Source organism: Monodon monoceros, unplaced genomic scaffold, assembly GCF_005190385.1.
Source record: "Monodon monoceros isolate NGI ecotype Baffin Bay Population unplaced genomic scaffold, NGI_Narwhal_1 Super_Scaffold_18, whole genome shotgun sequence".
Classification (NCBI taxonomy): Eukaryota; Metazoa; Chordata; class Mammalia; order Artiodactyla; family Monodontidae; genus Monodon; species Monodon monoceros.
Genome location: NW_021703774.1, coordinates 20185971 through 20212561, shown reverse-complemented (window position 1 = coordinate 20212561; position 26591 = coordinate 20185971). Strand labels below are relative to the sequence as shown.

The 26591-nt window shown below is 38.2% G+C and overlaps 1 protein-coding gene across 1 annotated transcript in view; it reads left to right on the top strand.

The window, feature by feature from the left end:
- Positions 1-14636: 14636 nt before the first annotated feature.
- TAF1A (TATA-box binding protein associated factor, RNA polymerase I subunit A) overlaps positions 14637-26591 on the top strand; it is a 34443-nt gene continuing 22488 nt past the window's right edge. Inside the window, exons 1-4 of the mRNA XM_029230619.1 lie at positions 14637-14748; positions 16149-16281; positions 20189-20358; positions 24675-24788. Coding sequence (XP_029086452.1) covers positions 16161-16281; positions 20189-20358; positions 24675-24788 — 405 coding nt within the window. The 5' untranslated portion in view covers positions 14637-14748; positions 16149-16160. The remainder of the gene's footprint in view (positions 14749-16148; positions 16282-20188; positions 20359-24674; positions 24789-26591) is intronic.

Below are 26591 nucleotides of genomic sequence, written 5' to 3'. Positions count from 1 at the left end.
AGTTTCCCGGGAGAACGCACGGCGCGCCTCAGGCTGTTGCAACGTGGCACTGGCCTCTGCGGCAGCAGGCTCACCCCGCATTCCGTACCCCGCCCTCACCCTGGCCTGAGTGAGCCAGAGCACAGTAATCAGCGGCTCCTTTAACCCCGCCCTGTCTGGGCGAAGAACAGACGCCCTCAGGTGACCTACACGCAGAGGCGGGGCCAAATCCAAAGCTGAACCCCAGGAGCTGTGCAAACAAAGAAGAGAAAGGGAAACATCTCCCAGCAGCCTCAGGAACAGCAGATTAAATCTCCACAGTCAACTTGATGTCCCCTGCATCTGTGGAATACCTGAATAGACAACAAATCATCCCAAAATTGAGGCAGTGAACTTTGGGAGCAACTGTAGACTTGGGGTTTGCTTTCTGCGTCTAATTTATCCCTGGCTTTATGTTTATCTTAGTTTAGTATTTAGAGTTTATTATCATTGGTAGATCTGTTTATTGATTTTGTTGTTCTCTTCCTTTTGTTTTTAATATATAGACATATAATTTTTTTTCCTTCTTCTCTTTTTGTGAGTATGTATGTGTATGCTTCTTTGTGTGATTATTGTCTGTATATCTTTGCTTTTACCATTTGTCCTAGGGTTCTGTTTTTCCTTTTTTTTTTTTTAGTATAGTTTTTAACACTTCTTAACATTGGTGGATTTGTTTTTTGGTATGATTGCTCTCTTCCTTCTTTCTTTATTTCTTTTTATTACTTTTTAATTTCTTTTATTTTTAATAACTTATTTTCTTTCTTTCTTTCTTTCTCTCTTTCTTTCTCTTTCTTCCTCCCTCCCCGCCCCTTTCTTTCTTTCTTTCCTTCTTTCTCCCTTTTCTTCTGAGCCATGTGGCTGACAGGGTCTTGGTGCTCTGGCCGGGTGTCAGGCCTGTGCCTCTCAGGTGGGAGTCCGAGTTCAGAACATTGGTCCACTGGAGACCTCCTGGCTCCATGTAATACCAAACAGCGAAAGCTCTCCCAGAGATCTCCATCGCAACGCTAAGACCCAGCTCCACTCAATGACCAGCAAGCTACAGTGCTTGACACCCTATGGCAAACAACTAGCAAGACAGGAACACAACCCCACCCATTAGCAGAGAGACTGCCTAAAATCATAATAAGGTGGCAGACACCCCAAACCACACCACCGGACACAGTCCTGACCACCAGAAAGATAAGATCCAGCCTCATCCACCAGAACACAGGCACTAGTCCCCTCCACCAAAAAGCCTACACAACCCACTGAACCAACCTTAGCCACTGGGGGCAGACACCAAAAACAACGGGAACTACGAACCTGCAGCCTGCAAAAAGGAGACCCCCAAAACAGGAAGTGAAGCAAAATGAGAAGACAGAGAAACACACAGCAGATGAAGGAGCAAGGTAAAAACCCACCAGACCAAACAAATGAAGAGGAAATACGCAGTCTACCTGAAAAAGAATTCGGGGTAATGATAGTAAAGATGATCCAAAATCGTGGAAATGGATAGAGAAAATACAAGAAACGTTTAACAAGGACCTAGAAGAATTGAAAAGAAAACAATGATGAACAACACAATAAATGAAATTTAAAATTCTCTAGAAGGAATCAACAGCAAAATAACTGAGGTAGAAGAATGGATAAGTGACCTGGAAGATAAAATACTGTAAATAACTACTGCAGAGAAGAATAAAGAAAAAAGAATGAAAAGAATTGAGGATAGTCTTAGAGACATCTAGGAGAACATTAAATGCACCAATAATCGAATTATAGGGGTCCCAAAAAGAAAGGGACTGAAAAAATATTTGAAGAGATTATAGTTGAAAACTTCCCTAATATGGGAAAGGAAATAGTTCATCAAGTCCAGGAGGTGCAGAGTCCCACACAGGAAAATCCAAGAAGAAACACGCCAAGACACATATTAATCAAACTCTCAAAAATTAAATACAAAGAAAATATATTCAAAGAAGCAAGGGAAAAGCAAAAAATAACATACAAGGGAATCCCCATAAGGTTAACAGCTGATCTTTCAGCAGAAACTCTGCAAGCCAGGAGGGAGTGGCAGGACATATTTAAAGTGATGAAAGGGAAAAACCTACAACCAAGATTAATCTACCCAGCAAGGATCTCATTCAGATTTGATGGAGAAATTAAAACCTTTACAGACAAGCAAAAGCTAAGATAATTCAGCACCACCAAACCAGCTTTACAACAAATGCTAAAGGAACTTCTCTAGGCAGAAGACACAAGAGAAGGAAAAGACCTACAATAACAAACACAAAACAGTTAAGAAAATGTTAATAGGAAAATACATATCAATAATTACCTTAAATGTAAATGGATTAAATTACATAGACTGGCTAAATGGATACAAAAATAAGACCCATATATATGCTGTCTACAAGAGACCCACTTAAGACCTAGGGACACATACAGACTGAAAGTGAGGGGATGGAAAAAGATATTCCACGCAAATGGAAATCAGAAGAAAGCTGGAGTAGCAATTCTCATATCAGACAAAGTAGACTTTAAAATAAAGACTATTACAAGAGACAAAGAAGGACACTACATAACGACCAAGGGATCAATCCAAGAAGAAGATATAACAACTGTAGATATTTATACAGCCAACATAGTAGCACCTCAATACATAAGGCAAATGCTAACAGCCATAAAAGGGGAAATTGACAGTAACACAGTCACAGTGGGGGACTTTGACACCCCCTTCCACCAATGGATGGATCATCCAGAATGAGAATAAATAAGGAAACATAAGCTTTAAATGATACATTAAACAAGATGGACTTAATTGATATTTATGGGATGTTCTGTCCAGGACCAACAGAATACACTTTCTTCTCAGGTTCTCATGGAGCATTCTCCAGGATGGATCATACCTTGGGTCACAGATCAAGCTTTGGTAAATTTAAGAAAATTGAAATCGTATCAAGTATCTTTTCCGACCACAACGCTATGAGACTAGATATAAATTACAGGAAAAAAATCAGTAAAAAATACAAACACATGGAGACTAAACAATACACTACTTAATAACCAAGAGATCACTGAAGAAATCAAAGAGGAAATCAATAAATACCTAGAAACAAATGACAATGAAAACACGATGACTCAAAACCTGTGGGATGTAGCAAAAGAAGTTCTAAGAGGGAAGTTTATAGCAATACAATCCTACCACAAGAAACATCTCAAATAAACAGCCTAGCCTTACACGTAAAGCAATTAGAGAAAGAAGAAATAGAAAGCCCCCCAAAGTTAGCAGAAGGAAAGAAATCATAAAGATCAGATCAGAAATAAATGAAAAAGAAGTGAAGGAAACAATAGCAAAGATCCATAAAACTAAAAGCTGGTTCTTTGAGACGATAAACAAAATTGATAAACCATTAGCCAGACTCATCAAGAAAAAAGGGAGAAGACTCAAATCAATAGAATTAGAAATGAAAAAGGAGAAGTAACAACTGACACTGCAGAAATACAAAGGATCATGAGAGATTACTACAAGCAAGTGTATGTCAATAAAATGGACAACCTGGAAGAAATGGACACGTTCTTAGAAAAGCACAACCTTCTGAGACTGAACCAGGAAGAAATAAAAAATATAAACAGACCAATCACAAGCACTGAAATTGAGACTCTGATTAAAAATCTTCCAACAAACAGAAGTTCCATGACCAGATGGCTTCACAGGTGAATTCTATCAAATATTTAGAGAAGAGCTAACACCTATCCTTCTCTAAGTCTTCCAAACTATAGCAGAGGGAGGACCACTCCCAACCTCATTCTATGAAGCCAACATCACCCTGATACCAAAACAAGATAAAGATGTCAAAAAGAAAGAAAACTAAAGGCCAGTATCACTGATGAACATAGATGCAAAATCCTCAACAAAATACTAGCAAACAGAATCCAACAGCATATTAAAAGGATCATACACCATGATCAAGTGGGGTTTATCCCAAGAATGCATGGATTCTTCAATATACACATATCAATCAATGTGATAAATCATATTGACAAATTGAAGGACAAAAACCATATGATCATCTCAATAGATGCAGAAAAAGCTTTCCACAAAATTCAACACCCATTTATGAAAAAAACTCTCCAGAAAGTAGGCATAGAGGGAACTTTCCTCAACATAATAAAGCCCATATATGACAAACCCACAGCCAACATCATCCTCAATGGTAAAAAACTAAAACTATTTCCACTAAGATCAGGAACAAGACAAGGTTGCCCACTCTCACCACTATTATTCAACATAGTTTTGGAAGTTTTAGCCACAGCAATCACAGAAGAAAAAGAAATAAAAAGAATCCAAATCGGAAAAGAAGAAGTAAAGCTGCCACTGTTTGCAGATGACATGATACTATACATAGAGAATCCTAAAGATGCTACCAGAAAACTACTAGAGCTAATCAATGAATTTGGTAAAGTAGCAGGATACAAAATTAATGCACAGAAATCTCTGGCATTCCTATACACTAATGATGAAAAATCTGAAAGTGAAATTAAGAAACACTGCCATTTACCATGGCAACAAAAAGAATAAAATATCTAGGAATAAACCTACCTAAGGAGACAAAAGACCTGTATGCAGAAAATTATAAGACATTGATGAAAGAAATTAAAGATGATACAAATAGATGGAGAGGTACACCATGTTCTTGGATTGGAAGAATCAACATTGTGAAAATGACTCTACTACCCAAAGCAATCTACAAATTCAATGCAATCCCTATCAAACTACCATTGGCATTTTTCACGAACTAGCAAACAAAAAATTTCACAATTTGTATGGAAACACAAAAGACCCCAAATAGCCAAAATAATGTTGAGAATGAAAAATGGAGCTGGAGGAATCAGGCTCCCTGACTTCAGACTATACTACAAAGCTACAGTAATCAAGACAGTATGGTACTGGCACAAAAACAGAAATATAGATCAATGGAACAGGATAGAAAGCCCAGAGATAAACCCACGCACATATGGTCACCTTATATTTGATAAAGGAGGCAAGAATATACAGTGGAGAAAAGACAGCCTCTTCAATAAGTGGTGCTGGGAAAACTGGACTGGTACATGTAAAAGTATGAAATTAGAACAGTCCCTAACACCATACACAAAAATAAACTCAAAATGGATTAAAGACCTAAATGTAAGGCCAGACACTATCAAACGCTTAGAGGAAAATATAGGCAGAACACTTTATGACATAAATCACAGCAAGATCCTTTTTGACCCACCTCCTAGAGAAAGGGAAATAAAAACAAAAATAAACAAATGGGACCTAATGACACTTCAAAGCTTTTGCACAGCAAAGGAAACCATAAACAAGACCAAAAGACAACCCTCAGAATGGGAGAAAATATTTGCAAATGAAGCAACTGACAAAGGATTAATCTCCAAGATTTACAAGCAGCTCATGCAGCTCAATAACAAAAAAACAAACAACCCAATCCAAAAATGGGCAGAAGATCTAAATAGACATTTCTCCAAAGAAGATATACAGATTGCCAACAAACACATGAAAGAATGCTCAACATCATTAATCATTAGAGAAATGCAAATCAAAAGTACAATGAGATATCATCTCACACCGGTCAGAATGGCCACCATCAAAAAATCTAGAAACAATAAATGCTGGGGAGGGTGTGGAGAAAAGGGAACACTCTTGCACTGCTGGTGGGAATGTGAATTGGTTCAGCCACTATGGAGAACAGTATGGAGGTTCCTTAAAAAACTACAAATAGAACTACCATATGACCCAGCAATCCCACTACTGGGCATATACCCTGAGAAAACCAAAATCCAAAAAGAGTCATGTACCAAAATGTTCATTGCAGCTCTATTTACAATAGCCCGGAGATGGAAACAACCTAAATGCCCATCATCGGATGAATGGATAAAGAAGATGTGGCACATATATACAATGGAATATTACTCAGCCATAAAAAGAAACGAAATTGAGCTATTTGTAATGAGGTGGATAGACCTAGAGTCTGTCATACAGAGTGAAGTAAGTCAGAAAGAAAAAGACAAACACCGTATGCTAACACATATATATGGAATTTAAGAAAAAAAAATGTCATAAAGAACCTAGGGGTAAGACAGGAATAAAGACACAGACCTACTGGAGAACGGACTTGAGGATATGGGGAGAGGGAAGGGTGAGCTGTGACAGGGCGAGAGAGAGTCATGGACATATACACACTAACAAACGTAAGGTAGATAGCTAGTGGGAAGCAGCCGCATGGCACAGGGATATCAGCTCGGTGCTTTGTGACCGCCTGGAGGGGTGGGATAGGGAGGGTGGGAGGGAGGGAGACGCAAGAGGGAAGAGATATGGGAACATATGTATACGTATAACTGATTCACTTTGTTATAAAGCAGAACTAACACACCATTGTAAAGCAATTATACCCCAATAAAGATGTTTAAAAAAAAAACAAAAAAACACTAAAAATAGAACTACCATACAACCCAGCAATCCCACTACTGGGCATATACCCTGAGAAAACCATAATTCAAAAAGAGTCATGTACCAAAATGTTCATTGCAGCTCTATTTACAATAGCCAGGACATGGAAGCAACCTAGGTGTCCATCATTGGATGAATGGATAAAGAAGATGTGGCACATATATACAATGGAATATTACTCAGCCATAAAAAGAAACGAAATTGAGATATTTGTAGTGAGGTGGATGGACCTAGAGTCTGCCATACAGAGTGAAGTAAGTCAGAAAGAGAAAAACAAATACCGTATACTAACACATATATATGGAATCTAAGGGGAAAAAAAAAAAGGTCATGAAGAACCTAGGGGTAAGACGGGAATAAAGACACAGACCTACTAGAGAATGGACTTGAAGATATGGGGAGGCGGAAGGGTAAGCTGTGACAAAGTGAGAGAGTGGCATGGACATATATACACTACCAAACGTAAGGTAGATAGCCAGTGGGAAGCAGTCGCATAGCACAGGGAGATCAGCTCGGTGGTTTGTGACCACCTAGAGGGGTGGGATAGGGAGGGTGGGTTGGAGGGAGACGCAAGAGGGAAGAGATATGGGAACATATGTATATGTATAACTGATTCACTTTGCTATAAAGCAGAAACTAACACACGACTGTAAAGCAATTATACTCAAATAAAGATGTTTAAAAAAAAAAGAAAATAAGTCTCTGGCGTTAATGTACTCTAAAGTTGAAAAAATGTTCTGATGATTTTGGGAAGAAGTGGGCTAGCTCTTTAATGAGGTGGTATTAAAAAATATATTACTATTTTGAAGCAAAGAAAAAGACCTATTATAGTTACATTAATTATAATAGTGTGATATTGGTGTAAGCAGACACACAATAGGTCCACAGAACAGAATAGACAGTCTAGAAATAAACCTACACATATATAGGCAACTGATTTTCAACAAACATGCCAAGGCAGTTCAATGGAAAAATGTTAATCTTTATAATAAATGGTGCTGAAACAATTGAATAGCCATAGGTTAAAAAAAAAAAAATCAACCTCAACCCTTACTACACACCATATACAAAAACTCACTGGAAATAGGTCATTGACCTAAATGTAAGAACAACTTATTGAAGAGAACATAGGAGAAAATGTTTGTAATCTCAGGTTTGCCAAGATTTCAAAAATACACACAAAAACCACAAACTCTAAAATAAATAAATCAGTAATATGGGCTTTATAAAAATAAAAACGTTTGCTTTGGGGCTTCCCTGGTGGTGCAGTGGTTAAGAATCCGCCTGCCAATGCAGGGGACACGGGTTTGAGCCCTGGTCCAGGAAGATCCCAAATGCCGCGGATCAACTAAGCCCGTGTGCTACAACTACTGAGCCTGCGCTCTGGAGCCCGTGCTCCTCAACAAGAGAAGCCACCGCAATGAGAAGCCTGTGCACCGCAATGAAGAGTAGCCCCCGCTCTCCGCAACTAGAGAAATCCCACATACAGCAACGAAGACCCAATGCAACCAAAAATAAAATAAATAAATTTAAAAAAAGTTTGCTCTCACTTCTATTCAGTTATGAAAATGGAAAGGTAAACCACAGACTGGGAGAAAATATTTGCAAAACATACATTCAACAGAGGAATTGTATCTAGAATATATAAATAACTATTACAACTTATTAATAAGAAGACAAAAAAACCAATTTGAAACAAGTGGGTCAAAAATTTGAACAGACACTTCACTAAAGATACAAATGTGGCAGGTATGTATTAATGTAAGAAAAGATATTGAATACCATTAGTCATTAGGGAAGTGCAAATCAAAACCATAATGAGATATTATTGCATATCTGCTGGAATGGCTAAAATTTAAAAGACTGATGTCTGATTTAAAAGACTGATAACAGATGTTGCCAAGGATGAGGATAATTGGATCTCTCATAACGCTGCTGGTTATAATTTAAAATGATTCAACCACTTTGGAAAACAGTTTGACAATTTCTTTAAAAATTACACCTTATCATATGAATGCAGTCTTTCCACTCCTGGGTATTCACTCAAGAGAAATAAAAGTATATGTCCACACCAAGACTTGTTTGCAAATGTTCATGGTGGCTTCATTGGTAATAGTAAAAAAACACAAAAAACAAAAACAAACAAACAAAAAACAGCTGTCCATCAACAGCTAAATAGATGTTAAATTTTGGCATATTGCTCAGCAATAACAAGGAACTATTGATACTAGCAACAACAAAGAAATTCTGAGTGAAATAACACAGACCCCAAAAATAATACACACTGTAAAACTGCATCTATATAAAATTCTAGAAAATTCTAACTAATCTATGACAGTGGTTGCTTACTGATAGAGCAGGGAGACTAGGGATGGACATAAAGAAACATAAGAGAAAAGACCACAGTAATGAGACCTAATCTTACTAGAGTGAAATGATCCTGTTAAAAAGTAGTGGGAGATAAATTTGGGTGGCTAGGGTAGGTCGGATTTTGAAAGATTATTAATCAAGCATAATAATTTAGACTTAGAATAAAAAACAGAAAGCTATCAGACTTTTGGTAAAGGGATCATATAACTGACGTGGAATTTAAGCAAGTATCCTGTTCTAAAAGCCAAGGAGAATGAAGATTTGTGTTGGGCATGGCCAGTAGAGTTAAATCCTTTCCCTACAATTAAAAAGCCACGTCAAAGTCATGTCAAAGGGTATGTTCTCCTGGGAGTGCGTCCTATACAAGGCAAGGTCTCCTATCACCATGTACTATTTGTCTAGTCCTGACAAATATTATTCCCATTTCTACTGAACGAAGAAAGAAACTCAAACATCTGAAATTGCCAGTAACACATAGGCTTATATAGAAGTTCTTGTTTCTGGTTCTGCCTAATTTACCTTGGCACTATTTTCACAGAAGTCAAATATTTGGTGCTTTGAATAAATACAGAACAAATTCCAGGGTAGGGCCTGGACAACACAATTTCCACAGTTTAAACTGGCTTTACCTATTTATGGTTTTCAGATAGGAATTACTTCCTTACTAGGACAATAGCGTAGGCAGAGAATGTAGTCAAAAGCATTAAACTAGGTATCAGAAGTCTAATTGTGTGACCTTAGGCAACTTGCTAACTTTTCTGAGTCTCAGGTTCCTTGCCTATAACATTGGGGCTCATGGTAAAACTTCATAACGTTTCTATAAGAAGCAATGGGAGGGACTTCCCTCCTGGTGCAGTGGTTAAGAATCCACCTGCCAATGCAGGGGATGTGGGTTTGATCCCTGGTCTGGGAAGATCCCACATGCCGTGGAACGCCACAACTACTGAGCCTGCACTCTAGAGCCCATGAGCCACAACTACTGAGCCCACGTGCCTAGAGCCCGTGCTCCGCAACAAGAGAAGCCACCACAATGAGAAGCCCGCGCACCGCAAGGAAGAGTAGCCCCCGCTCACAGTAACTAGAGAAAGCCCACGCTTAGCAACTGACCCAACGCAGCCATAAATAAATAAATACATACATAGAAGCAATGGGATAATATATTAAAATGTTGCCCATTTATGTTGTTTAAATAATTAAACAGCAGAACTTCAGACTCTTACAGCCAATAGGAATGGTTGATGGTACAAGACTCTCAGCAAATCAATGACTTTGTCACAGAGGAGACATTTTTTGATAGTACCTCTACCATGGAAACTGTTCCCTTCTTACTAAAAGGTAGCATGGAGGGTAACAGAACCCCCAAAGTGTGCCTGTGAGGTCAAACGTGCCTTCTGGAAGGAGACATTGAGATCTGAGAGGGAGAAAATATGCCCTTGATGTAACATACAATCAAAGCAGATGTTACAGATCATACACAGCAAACCTCCTGAAGGTTCAGCATTTTGATTGATACAAGCAGTATAAATTAGGAACCAGAACATAAATACCATTATGAAGACTGCACTCAAGAGTGGATCCTAGGCAATTGCACACGGAAAGAGTAAGAATTCTCTGCAAGTACAAAAGCTCATTCCAATTTAATTCTATGTGGGATTTGAAACGGTATGGAATACGTAAGAGGATGAATCAATGACATCAAACTAGAATGATTAAACAGAGAATCTAAATATAACTTGATATTTCCCTTAGTTCTCACTGATTCTCTAGAACAATGCTGTCCAATAGCAATATAATGTCAGCTACATATGTCATTTAAATTTTCTAGAAGTCACATTAAAATCAAAACAGATGAAATTAATTTTAATAATAAATTTTATTTAATCCAATATATCCAAAATATCATCTCAACTTGTAATAAATATAATAATTATTAATGAGACATGTTACATTCTTTATTTCATATGATACTTTTGAAATCTGGTGTGTATTTTACACTTACAGTACATCTCAATTTAGGCACATTTAAAGGCAGCACAGCTCTAGAAAGCAGGGATTAAATATTAACACCAGATCCAAAACATATATTATACATATTTGCACATTATTTTGTATACATTTTAAAGAAAAGCAAAGCTTAAAATTGTGTTTTAGGATTTAAAATATTTTTGGCCAACCTCTCTTGGAACTTCTGTGGAAAGAGAAAGAATGATGGTGATTATCTCAAAACCTCCAATTTTTTTGTTTGCAATCAGACTTTTGTTGTTTTGTTATCATTTATTTTTCATAATTACCTTAAACACATTTACTATTCTTGGCAAACATAAACAAACCAAGAATGACATTTAAATGTGTAATAAAACAATTTGCACAAGAGCCCTTATCCCCTTAGGTTGAACTGTAGGAAAACAGTTGCAGAACATGTTACTTGTTTAGGCAAATGTTTCTCACTAGAGCTCTATTGTCATTTTGGGTGGAACATTCCTACCAGTTGCAGGATATACAAAAACCCTAGCCCTGGCTATGAAATTTTAGTACCATCCTTAGTCATGGTAACAAAATAAAAATTGCCCCCATGCAGCCACAACCCCCGGTAGAAAGGACACGAACCTCCCAGTTGAGAAGCACTGCTTAAGACTTTTGTTAAAATCTGATCAGTTAACAAAGCACCTGCGGTTGTGAATATTCTGTAAAAGAAACAAATTATAATATCAACCTAAGAAAAAAATCCCTATATATCAAAGTTACTTGGATCTACAAGGGAGATTTTATATATATATATATATATATATATATATATATAATTAAAGCTAATACTACCTTACTAGATGTCTTACATGTCTGAATTTAATTTTCTCTTCTCTGAGAGGGGTCTTATATTGTTCTACTTCCGCATTCCCACATTTGTTCCCTCTTCCACACTATCTTATCTTAAATTTACACCTGAATTAATTGTATTTTTTTCTTTGTATTAATAGTCAAATCATGGATATATTTTGAATTATTTGGAATGACTGTAGAGGATTTTTTCCCCTTTATTCTTAACAAAAGAACATGCTTCTCAATTAAAACTTAGGAGAATATAGGTTGAGATGCAGTATGTAGAGTTATTTGGATAATAATTGTCATTAAGTGGGAATTCCCTGGTGGTCTAGTGGTTAGGACTTGGCTATTTCCTTGCCGTGGCCTGGGATTGATCCCTGGTGGGGGAACTAAGATCCCACAAGCCGCAAGGTAGGGCGGTAAAAAAAATATTGTAATTAAGTAAATATACATCATCTTCATGATGGCTGATCTCATTTACCCCTTATAACCAGGTTTCTCCACAATAGAATGGAGTTACTCCTCGGCATTAACAGCTACCAGTTGTATGTTAAAGCACCCAGGAGAAGCAATATAGTCAGTGACTACCATAATGATCGAGATGTATGATGATACCAGTAATTATTTTTAGTATAGATATCTTTTGGATACAACACTCATCACTAATATGATCATGTATCTTTAAAATTTTATGTATGTATGTATGTATACTAATCGAATCTGTTGTGAGCATAAACATTACTTGGTACTCTAGAGCAACTGTTGGCAAACTGGCCAATAGGCCAAATCCAGCCTGCCACCTGTTTTTGTAAATAAAGTTCTATTAGAACACAGACATTCTCATTCACTTGCATTTATCTATGACTGCTTCTGTGCGGCAACAGGAGTTAAATAGTAGTGGTGATAGAGAGACTGTATCACCTACAGAGTCTAAAATATTTACTGTCTCTTTAGAGAAAGAGTTTGTTGACCCCTGCTGCAGATTGTAAGCTAAAGGTCAGCAAAAAACCTACACAAATGATTTTTCTTTTATGGCTAGAATGAATTTTATGGAATGAGGTCAAGGAGCTGTTAGTTGTCTTGGGCCAAGGTCTCTTCCTTATAGAGGAGCATTTAGGACTGGAAATCTTGACACTGTCTCATGTCAGAGGTGAGAAAACCTGGTGAAGTTCATTTTAATGAGATTTAAGAAGTATCTTTTCTAGAGAATTTTCAGGTGAATCTAATCTTTCTAATTGGTGTCTGAAACTATTAGATTGCAGGGAATCTAATAAAGCTTCACGGGAATAACTGAAAGGTTTGTGGGAATAATATTGTCTAAATAAGAGTTTGCAGTTTTAAAAGAAATGTAATTCATCATGTTAAGTTGCTCTTTGGCACAATGCAATTGTAAGAACATCTTTTTGTTCCTTAGAACATGTTTTCGCTTAGATTGGAATCTAGAAGTCTTTGGTATGCTTTGCTTTGTTTTATGTTTGCATTTTTGTCATGCCACTTCTTTTTTTTTAATCTTGTTTATGCTCTCGGTAGTATAGTCATTTTCTTTTTACTCTCTTCTCTCCAACACATTTTCTATCAGAATTGTACCATGGAAAATGAAAGAGGTAGGTAGAGCACAGAAAGATATCAATGTTAGTTCTTAGCTTTCTGTCTTTTGTCTACTGTTGTCTACAGTTGTCTGATAATGTTAAGGTAAATCGGAAAAATCTTCCCCATTTTTGTGGGAGCATGAATTTCTAGCCAGATAAAATCCATTCTAGTTTGGCTTTGGTGAAATTATACTTCATAGCAAGGGAAGAAATGTAGCCAGACCAAACCTTTATACTAGAAAAGTATGGCTATATTATTTTATGTGTGTCCTCTTGGTCCACAACTGTCATTTATCAGCCTTGCCTGTGGAGTTAGAACAGGGGCTTGAGTGAGACCAAGGATTTATGACACAAAAAGCAGCAGGAGAATTTTTCTCACAAGCCCATAGCTACTGCACAGTATTTATGAAGACAACATATAATCAAGTATTTCAGCATTTTAAGGAATCCTTGTACAAACTCTCATTAGGCCCTTTAATCACCTGTACAATATTGTGATTCTGCTCAAATGCTTCACTTTCAGGGCAGGGGAAACTCAAAAGATTCCTGTAGGAGCCCATGCCATTATTTGTGCAGCCTTAGTTATGAACAAAACTCTTGTAATGACTTTAAAGCTGCTTCTCTTTAACTTTCACTACTTAGTCCTAGTTCCGTTCTCTGATGCTACGAAAAAAGTCTGACTCTTCCTTCACAGATGAAGCCCCAAATTTTGGAAATATTGTGTTCCAACAACTCTCTGCTTTCCCAGGATCATCTTCCCTAGAACCCCTCAATTTCCCCTCATTTCACATTTAACCATCTTACTTTCAACCCTTATTTCATAAGTTTGTCAACGTTCCTCATGAAAAGTGACTCCAGACCAGTGCACAGAACCACTGCCGCTGAGAAGGAAAAGATATTTTCGTCCAAATTTTGGGAAAGCAGTCAGGGTCATTTAAATTCAAAGCTAAACCTTTAATGAAAAAGAAAAAAGATTTCAAGGAAGCAATTAACAGGCTATGCAGAGATTTATCTTGTTAGGGCCACGAGCAGCGCCTCCGAGGCTCGCTGCTCGCGCCAGCAAGCCAAGCAGTAACTGAAAGGTCGTCGTACGGGGAACTACTCGGGCAAAGTGACATTCTGCTATTTGGACTGTTACCCTCATCCAGCAGACCTCACGTTGCATTAATCTTCATTTGCAATTAAAGTCTCCCACTTCTTTCCGCTCAGACAGATTAAGATGTACACCTGGGTCCAATCCAATGGGAAGGAGGCTGTACAGGCCACTTCCGGGTAACTTCCGGGTCGAGGCGCCTCCAGCGCCCAATCGGGAGTTAGGGGCGGGGCTGCGCCTGCGCGCCGCCGGAACGCCGGGGTCAGGTGTTGCACTTTCGCTCTCAAGTCGCTAACTCCGTGAGAGTTTGCCCACGCTCGTCCGGAGTCTGGAGACTGAGTTTGGTGTCGCAGAAGAACTCTGGCTTTAGTCAGGTAAGTCCCGCGGTTGTCTTCCACCTCATTGCCTGCGTTCACAGTGGAACGGGAATGGCTGTAGTAGGATTCACCTGTGTTCTCCTCATATTTTCTCCTGATCCTCTGAAACCTTGAGTTCTGAGGGCGAGCCTGGAGGGGTGGGGCAGCTTTGGTTACCGTGACAACTGCAAGACACCAGTTTAGGCTTTGAGAATTTGGGAAGGGAGAGCTTCTTCTGGAATGACTCCTTAAAATACGTGTGAGTCGGGTTCAAACTCAAGTGTTATTTCAAATTCTGTGCTCGTAACCACAGAATTTGATTTTTTTTTTTTTTTTTTTTTTGCGGCACGCAGGCCTCTCACTGTTGTGGCCTCTCCCGTTGCGGAGCACAGGCTCCGGACGCGCAGGCTCAGCGGCCATGACTCACGGGCCTAGCCGCTCCGCGGCATGTGGGATCTTCCCGGACCGGGGCACGAACCCGTGTCCCCTGCATCGGCAGGCGGACTCTCAACCACTCCGCCACTAGGGAAGCCCCAGAATTTGATTTTGAAAGGTTTATTCGGGTTGTGATGTGGAGAAACCAAATTTGAGGCAGGGTAAATAGTTAGAAAGCTAATGTAGCAATCCAGACACAGTTTGAAGGTGTCCCGAGCCAGGGGAGTGGTGTAGAGTTGCGGAGCAGAGAGAAGATAGGAGAAGTACTAGCAGGTAGTACCAGCAGGACCTAATAATCAATTGGATATGTGGAAGGAGGGAGAGGGGTCCTGAGCATCTGGAAGGTTAACTCCAAACTCAGCTTGGCACAAGGCTGTTTTTGTAGATTCTTTTCCCGCCATCTGCCTTCCGCCCCCCTCCTCCACGCACATCCCAAACTCTGTACATGCCAAGTGTGTTTGATGTTCTAGTTACCAGAATATTGTCCTCACCTTTTTGTGACACTGAGCCAGGTTACATAGTTTCACTGAGCCCTTCAGTTTTTTTCAGCATGAAAATGGAAGAAAGTAATACCACTTACCTCCGGATTTCTGTAAGGATTAAATTAGATACTTTGTAGCCCTGGTGTATAGGGCCCAATAAATGTTAACTACTACTGTTATTATTTGTCATACTGTTTTATTATACATTATTTTGATGTTTCTTCCCCTAGATGACTTTTTTTAACTTAAAAGGTTAGTATCTTATCTATCTTTGTATCTTCTTGAAATATAGTAGTAGTAGTTGCAGTTGTCTTTTTTTTAAATGGGTCATTGATTTTGGCTGCTGCTGACATAATTAAATTCATTTCTTACTTTAAAGGAACTACCGGGTACAATTAATTTTGTTGATCATTGATATTTATTAGATAAAAGATGGCTGTCTTTCTGTATAACTGAGAAGCCTGTGGATTAAGATGTACAAAAAGTAACTGATATTCTCAGTCTGGAATAGGTATGAGTGATTTCAGTGAAGAATTGATAAGGCCCACAACAGAGGATGAACAGGGGGAACCGCGTGCGCCCTCTGGTACAGGGATGTGTTTTCCTTGGCTCCAAAAGCATATAGAAACCATAGGTAAGTAAAATAACATATAACCATTTCAGCTCTAATGCAAGGAGATGATAAGATTCAATATGGATACAAAAATGGATAACCAAGCTGGTTCAACTTTCAAAATAAGAATGTATGAGGATTTTTTTTTAGGCTGTTAATAAAAAAAAATAATAAAAATAGATTCTTTTTTTCTTTTAGAATTCTTTTCCTTTGAATTAATAACAGTCTGTATTACGATAGATACACTTTTTTTCCCCCCAGTAATACTTACTGAGCATTTATTATATCCCTGGCATTGGTTAAATATTGGGGATACATAGTTGAAGAAGATATGATCTCTACCACTGAGGAGTACATACCAGAAGTTTCTGTTGAATTGCATTGAAATAAGCCCTAATAGAATTGATCTATAATAGATTTCAAGAAAGGAGTATTTTCTTCTATTTTCATCTAATGTAGAAATAAACAAGTTTTTCTATGGAATAAATTCCTTATCAGAATATATAAAAGAAGCAGTTGTCTGTATGTTGGCATGTTGGGTCGTGTAGTCCTGGGAATACATTTGAACCAGCACTTTTCTAATTGCCCACAAATATATCTTTCTTAGCCTGGCTTTCTTTCCCCTTGGCTGAGATTCCCTGGCTCCTAGAGTTTAGCTCTTATTTCTTTATTTTTTAATCTAAATACCATCTCATTTAATTATCTCAGTAAATTAATCCTCAGTAAATCTATGTGCTAGGCATTTTAGAGATGAGGGAACTGAACTTCAGAAGAAGTTAAAATTCTTAATGCCGGTATCAGGAGTCAAATCCAGGCCTATCTGATCTCAAAGCCTACATTGAGATTCATATATTGAAAAAAGGGATAATATATGTAAAGTGCCTAGCATAGAGCCTCATGCATAGTGAGTGTTGAAAAATAATAGTTTACTTCCTCTTTCCTCATTTTATTTTTGCTGAATTAATGTACATGGTTTGAGCCAGGTTTGAATGAATGGTACTTCAGAGGGGATGCTACCACACCCCTTGTAGGGAACTAGTAATCTAAAGTTTCTGCTAGTTTTAAGGCATACCTGGGCATGTGTCTGTCACCAGTGTTCTATAGAGAGCTTGAGTCAGTCCACAAACAAGTAGGTTTAAGACCAGAATTTACATGCTTAGACATGTTTTATATATTACAGATAGCCTGTTAAACCCCAAATACTTCCTGTCTGCAATGAGAATATAGTTGCAGGTAATATTGACATTGTAGTGGTAATTAACCATAACAGGAAAACACAATTGCCTAACAATTATTTATATTTTATTCTCTTAAATTTCTTTTGGCCTTTTGAAGGGTGTGTCCCCTAGAATAAAAACTTTGAAGGTGGGCACCAATCTGGAATAAAGCTGTATGTTGAGCACTTAGAATAATGCTTGGCTATGGTAGTGCTCAAAAAATATTTGTTGACAGGCTGACAAGTTTCCAGGTTATTTCAAGGAAATTAGAAATTAGGTTGATGGCACTGGTTCTTTATTGTACCTCATTCCATCAAATTTGTTTTCCTTGACAGTTATTCTTAAAGTTTATCAGCAACAAATAAGATTATCTTTTGCTCACAAAGGGTGAAATGAGAGCTACTCCTGAGGTAATTAGGCTCAGTTGGAAGACAGGAGGGGAATTTTCCAAGGATTTATGTATCCTAGTCTAAAGTTGATTTCCAGTTTGAGCTGTGAAAACTTGAGAGGTAGAAGGGAGTCCGGCCTGAGATCAGTTTTCCTTTAGGTGAATAACCAAGGTTTTAGGGAAGAGGTATTTTGTCACTTTCTTGGCCTAGCTGCCTGGTGTTGCTGCTGATACTGGGAGTTTGGGTGTAGATCCTGTTAAATGCAGCTTCTAATTCAGAGAGGTGGGTGGGACATAGTATTCTGCATCTCTAATAAGCTCCCTGGGGATACTAAGACTACATCAGGATCCCCAGGTGATTTGTATGTACATTTAAAAAGCTTGAAAAGCACTGGTCAAGAGAAATAGTCTTTGGGACTTCCCTGGTGGTCCAGCCGTTAAGACTCTGTGCTCCCAGTGCAGGGGCCCCTGGTTTGATCCCTGGTCAGGGAATTAGATCCTGCATGCGGCAACTAAAAGATCTGGCACACAGCAACTGAAGATCCTGCGTGCTGCAATGAAGATGCCGCATGCCACTACTAAGACCCGGTACAGCCAAATAAATAAATAAATAAATATTTAAGGGGAAAAAAAAAAAGAGAGATATAGTATTCTACTTTTTTTTCCCCTGAAGAATTAGGTACTATCTTGCACAGTTTTAAGGTGCCGTCTAAAACTTGTATAAGTTTGAGAGTTGCAAAAGGCATAATTTTCGGCATATATTGGCACTTTTAAATGAAATTATCATGTGACTTAAAAAATAAAAAATAATTTGGTGGAATCTAAATAATATAGGGATGTGATACCTTTATCATCCATTTAGTATTTATGAAAAAGCTTTTAATAGATGGAAATTTTATATCGTTCCTTTTTCTTTTATACTTTTATTCTTGCCATAAAGTATGTATCTACATTTAATTAATTTTTGCTAATATCCTGTAAGGTTTTAAGTATTAAAATCTCTTCTGGATTGAGAAATCATTGTAATTGATTTTTGTACCCACCTAATCAAAATAACATAAGTAGTGTTACAAGTTTTGTTAAATTTTAAGTATTAAAGGTAAATTTTTATTGCTTATTTATCTCAATAAAATGGGTAAGGTTATCACTTTTTTCCAGTTCTTATATCTGTGGATGAATATTACGTATTCCTAGAATGAGAAAAGATTTAGCTTCAATTCTACCGTATTTTGTTTTAATTGGTGGAAATTCTGAGAAAGTTTAGTCACATAAGTAACTAGCTGGCAATGAATGGAGTTTAATTATAGCAATGTATCAGGTCTTTGGATTCCTTCTGAATTATCTATGAAAAAATTACATAGTGATCTAAAATAAAAAATTATTAGGTTCTCCTACAGTTTTGATAAGCAAAGAATTAAAAATCACCTGACTTGCAAATGGATGTGTTAGAGTCGTTCACTTTCTCAACACTCAACACCTGTATTTTCACCTTAAGGTAAAATATAATGATTTTGATCATGAAGCCTTGTGTATCGGCAGTTTCCTAGGAGATCAACTTTAGGAAAGAGTATGTGAGAAAGTTGAAGATCTGCAAGTTGATTGCTGTAAAACTATCTTTGCATGGTACTTATTAGTCTCTGTGTACTCCCAGGGGTGAGGGTACCCCAAATGGAAGACTGCTGGCCTGTACGCGTCTTTAGTAGCGTGGGAAGAGAAGAGGTGGCAATATGCCACCTGTTACTCATAACCGGGGTTGTAACTAAGCACAAATATTCTTAACAAGAGGATTGTCAGTACTTTAGAGATATAAATGCCAATGTCTACAGTTATTATAATCTCATTTGCATTTACATCATTGAGTTACTGGGAACTCAGTCCTTAAAAAATAAAAGTGCACCTCTTGGTGTTTTCAGAACATAGGTAGGTAAAAAAGACCATACTTTCCTAGGATGACCCTGATGATTTTTACCCATTCTAAATACTTGGGACTGTGCTTTTGGGGCCCTCTTTAAGAGATTCTTCCCAGATTGTTTAGTGCAAGGATGAAAGGACAGTTGAATCAGATTTGAAGGATCTGGTGATCTCGGTAGCCCAAGAATGTCAAATTAGACATCTTCTAATTAGACATTTTTTTCATTTGCTAAAACTAGTTAAAATGGGTGGAAGAGTTTGTTTCAAATGGAACCAGCTTTGGAATTGGGGATGGGTTGGGTTAAGTAATACCTACTGCTCTACTTGTTAAAACTATGCTTATCAGAAATGTTTCTTGAATTGTTGATTTGGGGTCACTGTGGGTCAAGACTCTCCTCTTTAACCCTGATAGCGACTGGAGGAAAACAGGAGAAGGATTTTGCTCAGACAACAAGTGCTTGTTTAAGTCTTATCCAAGAAGCTCTGCTGAAGCACCAGTGGCAGCGAGCTGCAGAATACATGCACAGTTACTTTCAGATCTTGGAAGATTCAGATAGCAACAAGAGACAGATTGCACCAGAGGTAAGTAAGGTCTGAGTCTGCTGGAAGATAGGACAGAATCCTGGGAGTTTTCTGCCTTTTGAACTTCACCCAGAATAGCTTTTGCTATTGATTGATTTTACTAAAAGCTACTAAAAGTGGTTTTGGGTAGAGAGTTTGTATGAGGACGTTTTTTTGCACACTTCTTTTTCCTATTATTTTAAAGGAGACAAAAATAGTTTTAAATCTGAATTTTCAGATTCCCCAATACTCATTCATTTAAATAATTCTTTCCCTTTGTCCTTATTTTCCCCTTTCTGTAGGACGTTCCCCATCTTCAAGCAAACATGTTGTTATTTCTCCCATTTAGCATCATCTCTTGACCCCTACTTCTTCCACAGGCTGTGCCCCATTTCTCCATTCTGCCTTTCAGCAAAACTCCTTGAGAGAGTTGTGTGTACCCGTCCATTCCAAACCCTTTCCAGTTAGACTACCCACCAGCCATCACCATTTTTACCAAGTTGCTTTGTCAAGGTCAACAGTGACCTCCATGTTGCTGAATCCAGCGGCAGATTCTCAGTGCTCATCTAACTTGATCTGTCAGCAATATTAAACATAGTAGATCATTCCCTCCTGTGTGACATAGCTTCTTTGTCTGGCTTCCAGGATGTGATACTCTCAGTTTTTTCTCCTACCTCACTGGCCATTCCTCAGTCTCCTTTTCTGATTGCTCCTCTTCTCCTTTGCTTTCTGACGTGGGACTACCCACGAACTCTAACCCTTAGTTGTTATCGTTATCTGAACTCACTCTTGACGATCTCATTCAGTTTCATAGCCTTACATTCAGTCTGCATGCTGGCGATCCCCAATTGTGTATCTGGGGTCCTGACATCTCTCTTCAAGTCCAGATTTCTGTATCCAACTGTCTACTCAACGTCACCTCTTGATGTCTAATATCAGCTAGTATGGTATGTCATATCATAGTAACATATCTAAACTAGCTCTTCTGATATTCCCCGTCCAGCCGAATTTTCCTCATCTCAGATGACATTTCCTTTATGTATCTAATTGCGAGGGCCAAACTCTGGGGTGTTTTTTCTTTTATACCCCATATCCAAACCATCAGAAAACCCTGTTAGCTCTACTTTGAAAGCACGCTCCCTGCATTCTGAGTACTTCTCACCTCCTCCATTGCTGTGCCTGGCCTCAAGTCCCTCTCACCTCACTTAGATGACTTCTTGCCCTCCCCCACCCCCGCAGTCTATTTTAAGCATAACCAGACTGATCCTTTTTTAAAAAAAAAACAACTGGTTTTATTGAGATATATTAACACACCATACAACTTGCCCATTTAAATTGAACAGTTCAGTTCAACTGCACAGAGATGTGCAACCATTACGGCAATCTAAATTTAGAACAGTTTTTGTCTTGCCCAGAAGATACCCTGTACCCACTTGTAGTTGCTCCTTTCCAACCCCCAGCCCCTGGCAACCACTTATCTACTTTCTATTCTGGACATTTCATATAAATGGAATCATACAGCATATGGCTTTTTGTGAATGAATTCTTTCACTGAACGTAATGTTTTCAAGCCTTTCCATATTGTAGCATATTAGTACATCATTTCTTTTTATTGCAAAATAATATTCCAGTTTATGGCTTTATCTCATTTTATGTATCAATTCATCAGTTTTTAGACATTTGGGTAGTTTCCACTTTTGGTTACTATGAATACTGCTGCTTTGAACATTTATGTACAAGATTTTTTTTTTATGTACAAGTTTTTGTATGGATGTTTGTTTTAATTTCTCTTGGGTGTATACCTAGGAGTGGCATTTCTGGGGCATAAAATACATGTAACCTCTTAAGGAACCACTAGACTGTTTTCCAGAGTGACTGCACCATTTTACGTTCCCACCAGCCATACACGAGGGTCCCAACATCCCTACATCCTTGCCAACCATATTATTGTCTGTCTTCTTGATTTTAGCCATCCTAGTGGTTGTGAAGTGGTATCTCATTGTAGCTTTGGTTGGCATTTTCCTAATGATTAATGATGCAGCATAGTCCTTTTTTTTTTTTTTTTGCGGTACGCGGGCCTCTCACTGTTGCGGCCGCTCCCGTTGCGGAGCACAGGCTCCGGACGCACAGGCTCAGCAGCCATGGCTCACAGGCCCAGCCGCTCCGCGGCATGTGGGATCTTCCCAGACCGGAGCATGAACCCGTGTCCCCTGCATCGGCAGGCGGACTCTCAACCACTGCGCCACCAGGGAAGCCCAGCATAGTCCTTTTAAAACATAAGTCAAATCATGTCACTCCTCTGCTGAAAACACTGCAGTGTCTTCCCATTTCACTCAGAGTAAGAACCAGAGCCCTTCTGATTGCCTGCAAGTTCTCTGTGCTCTGCCCACTCCCTTTCCCCCTTTGACCTCCTCTCCTATTACTGTCCAACTTGCTTTTCCTTCTCCAACCTCACTGGCCTCCTTGCTCTTCCTTGAACAACCATACTCCTTCCTGATTGCCTTCGCCTTTGCTATTTCTTTTACCTAGGAAGGTCTTTCTTCAGATATCACTGTGGTCACCCTCCTTCAAGTCACACCTTCAGTGGGCCCTACCTTGACTATTTAAAATTGTAACTGGGGCTTCCCTGGTGGTGCAGTGGTTAAGAATCCACCTGCCAATGCTGGGGACACGGGTTCGAGTCCTGGTCCGGGAAGATCCCACATGCCGTGGAGCAAGCCCATGTGCCACAACTACTGAGCCTGTGCTCCAGAGCCCGCGAACCACGACTACTGAAACTCGCGTGCCTAGAGCCCGTGCTCCGCAACAAGAGAAGCCACCGCAATGAGAAGCCTGCGCACCACAATGAAGAGAGCCACCGCTCACCGCAACTAGAGAAAGCCTGTGCGCAGGAACGAAGACCCAACGCAGCCATAAATAAATAAATAAATAAAATAAAATTGCAACTGCACACCAACCCCCTTCACTTTCCAGCTGGCACTCCTGATCCCTTTATCCTGCTTCATTCTTTTCGCATAATACTTGCCAATTTAATTATTATATTTCTTGGTTATTGTCAGTCTCTCTACAATAGAATGTAAATTCCACAAGGGCAAGGATCTAGAACAGTGCCTGGCATATGTTGTTAAATTTATTCTGGAAAAGACAGTTTATCCACAAATAACTTCACATGAATATCTCAAGTAGCTTTTACTATTACAGTAACCATTGCATCAGTTAGATATTTAATAGAGACAAAAAATATTAAAGAAAAAAATTTAACCATTGATTGAAAGTTTAGTAATGGACTAAAGTTATATAGATCTGTAAAACATTGGGCAAGTTACAGTCTCTTTTGGTCCAGAGTTTGTTTTACAAAATGAAAGAATTAAATCAGTGGTTTCCAGACACTTGTTTGGGCTCTGTTTAAATCACATAGGGCTTTTGTTTAAAATATAGATTCCTGTGCTGCACTCCAGTTCTACTGAACTGAAGTCTGAATCCCTAGAATATTTATTTTTAAGTGGTGTCCCAGGTAATTCTTACATACAACAAGGTTTAAGAACCACTGTGATAGGATAATCTCCACATTTTCTTTAAGCATCAAAATACTGCAATTTGGTGTTCTGTAAATGAAATCTTGGTTTTCTGAGTTGGGAAGATGAGTATTACGATTACACAGAACAATCAGTATGTATGTTCAGAGAAAGAATTGATTTAAAATCCACTTAAATTTACTTTGAAGTCACTATTATTGAAGTACTTTAAATTGGGGTAAGAGAATAGACCATGCAAAAGAAGAGCTCCAAGTTCTGTCACCAAAGTTTTGGTGGTCTGGGGTGAAAATATTTTTATTAAAATTTGTCCATAGCTGATGAAAATTCTTAAATTGGAGCTCTAAATATAGACTAAATATAGTCAATAGTTGTAGATACTTGATAGGATCTCAAGAAACATCTAGTCCATAGCTCTCATTTGGTAGATAATAAAGATGAGGCTGAGAGCAGTGAAGAAGCCAATATTAATAGAACCCAAGTTTTCTGACATTAATATTCTTCCTGCTATACTAGTTAAAAATGTTATTTTCAATATGTATCTTAACTGCTTACCTTCTTTAGACTACTAACTACTATTATAGTTACCTGGTATTTTCACTTAATCAGCAGAAAAGATTTTTATCCCATAAGATATAATATTAGTTTCACTGGGTAAAGTACAGTAAAATGTTGACGGTAGTGGTGTCTAGAAAAAGGAACTATAGGTGGTTTTTTAACGCTGTAATCAGAAAAAAATAGCTTTCTTAGATCTTGGTTAAGGCAAGGATTTTACAGTTTTGTTAGTAATTTCTGTTTTGACAGATTATTTGGAGGCTTGGAAGTGAAATTCTTTATTATCATCCCAAAAGCAGTGTGGAGACTTTCAATACCTTTGCTGACCGGATGAAAAATATTGGTGTCATGAATTACTTGAAGGTGAGTATATAGGTTTTGTGAATTTACATCTGTGGCATTCATTTCTAAAAATTGCTTGTCTCAGTGATGAGGTAGGTAATGTAAAAAGCATGAGAAACGGGGTAAGACACCTGGGTCAATAAGAGAAGCTGAAAGAAAGCAGCATCGTGAGAACCATTTACTTTTCCATTTCCTGTTGCCTACCACGTTGTCTGAGTGAAAGTATCTTCTCTTTGTGTATCTCTGGCTGCCAGAGTCAGTCCTTCAGAGATGGCAGTTGTGCTTCATTACGATGATGGGCCAAATTCTAATATGTTTACTTAAGTCAGTTGAGATCTCTGAGAATTGATGCTTTTGGAAAAGGGAAACAGCTAAACAAATTGGGAGTTTGAATACTTGAGAAAAAAATTGTTTCCAGCTTTGTTGAGATATAATTGACATATATCATGTAAGTTTAAGGTGTAAAATGTGATGATTTGATGCATGGATATATTGCCAAATGTTTACCATAATGAGGTTAGTTAATGCCTCCATCCCCTCACATAACTACCATTTTGTTGTTGTTGTTATGGTGAGAATGTTAAAGCTCTATCCTCATAGCAGTTTTCAAGTTAACAATGCTATAGTCACCATGCTGTACATTAGATCCTCAAACTTACTCATCTTATGATTGCAAGTTTGTGTCCTTTGACCAACATTTCCCCATTTCTCCACCCCTCAGTCTGTGGCCAGCATTTTACTCCCTTTCTATGGGTCGGATGTTTGTAGATTCCACATAAAAGTGAGATCATACAATATTACAATTTTCTGTCTGACTTATTTCACTAAGCATAATGCCCTCAGAGCCCATCCATGTAGTCACAAATGGCAATATTTCATTCTTTTGCGTGGCTGAATAATATTCCATCGTGTGTGTGTGTGTGTGTGTGTGTATGTGTATGTGTATGTGTGTGTGTGTAACATTTTCCTTATCCATTCTTCCATCAGTGCTCACTTAGATTGCTTCCATGTCTGGGCTTTTGTGAATAGTGCTGCAGTGAACATGGGAGTGCAGATATCTTGTCGAGATAGTGATTTCACCTTTGCATATATATGCAAAAGTGGATTGCTGACTCATATGGTAGATCTATTTTTAATTTGTTTGAGGAACCTCCATACCATTCTGCATAGTGGCTGGACCACTTTACATCCTGAAGAGAATGTACACCAGCAGTATACAAAGGTTCCTGTTTATCCACATCCTCACCAACACTTGTTACCTCTTGTCTTTTTGATGCTAGCCATTCTGACAGGTGTGAGGTGATGTCTCATTGTAGTTTTGATTTGTATTTCCCTGACAGTGATGTTGAGCACCTTTTCATGTACTTGTTGGCCATTTGTGTATCTTCTTTGGAAAAATGTCTATTCAAGCCCTCTGCCCATTTTTAATTGTAATGTGTTTTTTGTTGTGTTTGCTATTGAGTTGTATCAATTCTTTATATATTTTGGGTATTAACCCCTTATCAGATACTTGATTTGCAAATATTCTCTCCTATTCAGTAGGCTGCATTTTCATTTTGTTGATGGTTTCCTTTGCTGTGCAGAAGCTTTTTAGTTTGATGTAGTCCCACTTGTTTATTCTTGCTTTTATTGCTTGTGCTTTTGGTGTCACACCCTAAAAAATCATTGCCAAGACCAATATCAAGGAATTTTTTTCTCTATTTTCTTCTAAGAGTTTTATAGTTTCAGATCTTACCTTTAAGTCCTTAATCCATTTTGAGTTAATTTCTGTGAGTGGTGTAAGTTAGGGGTCCAGTTTCATTCTTTTGCATGTAAATATCTAGT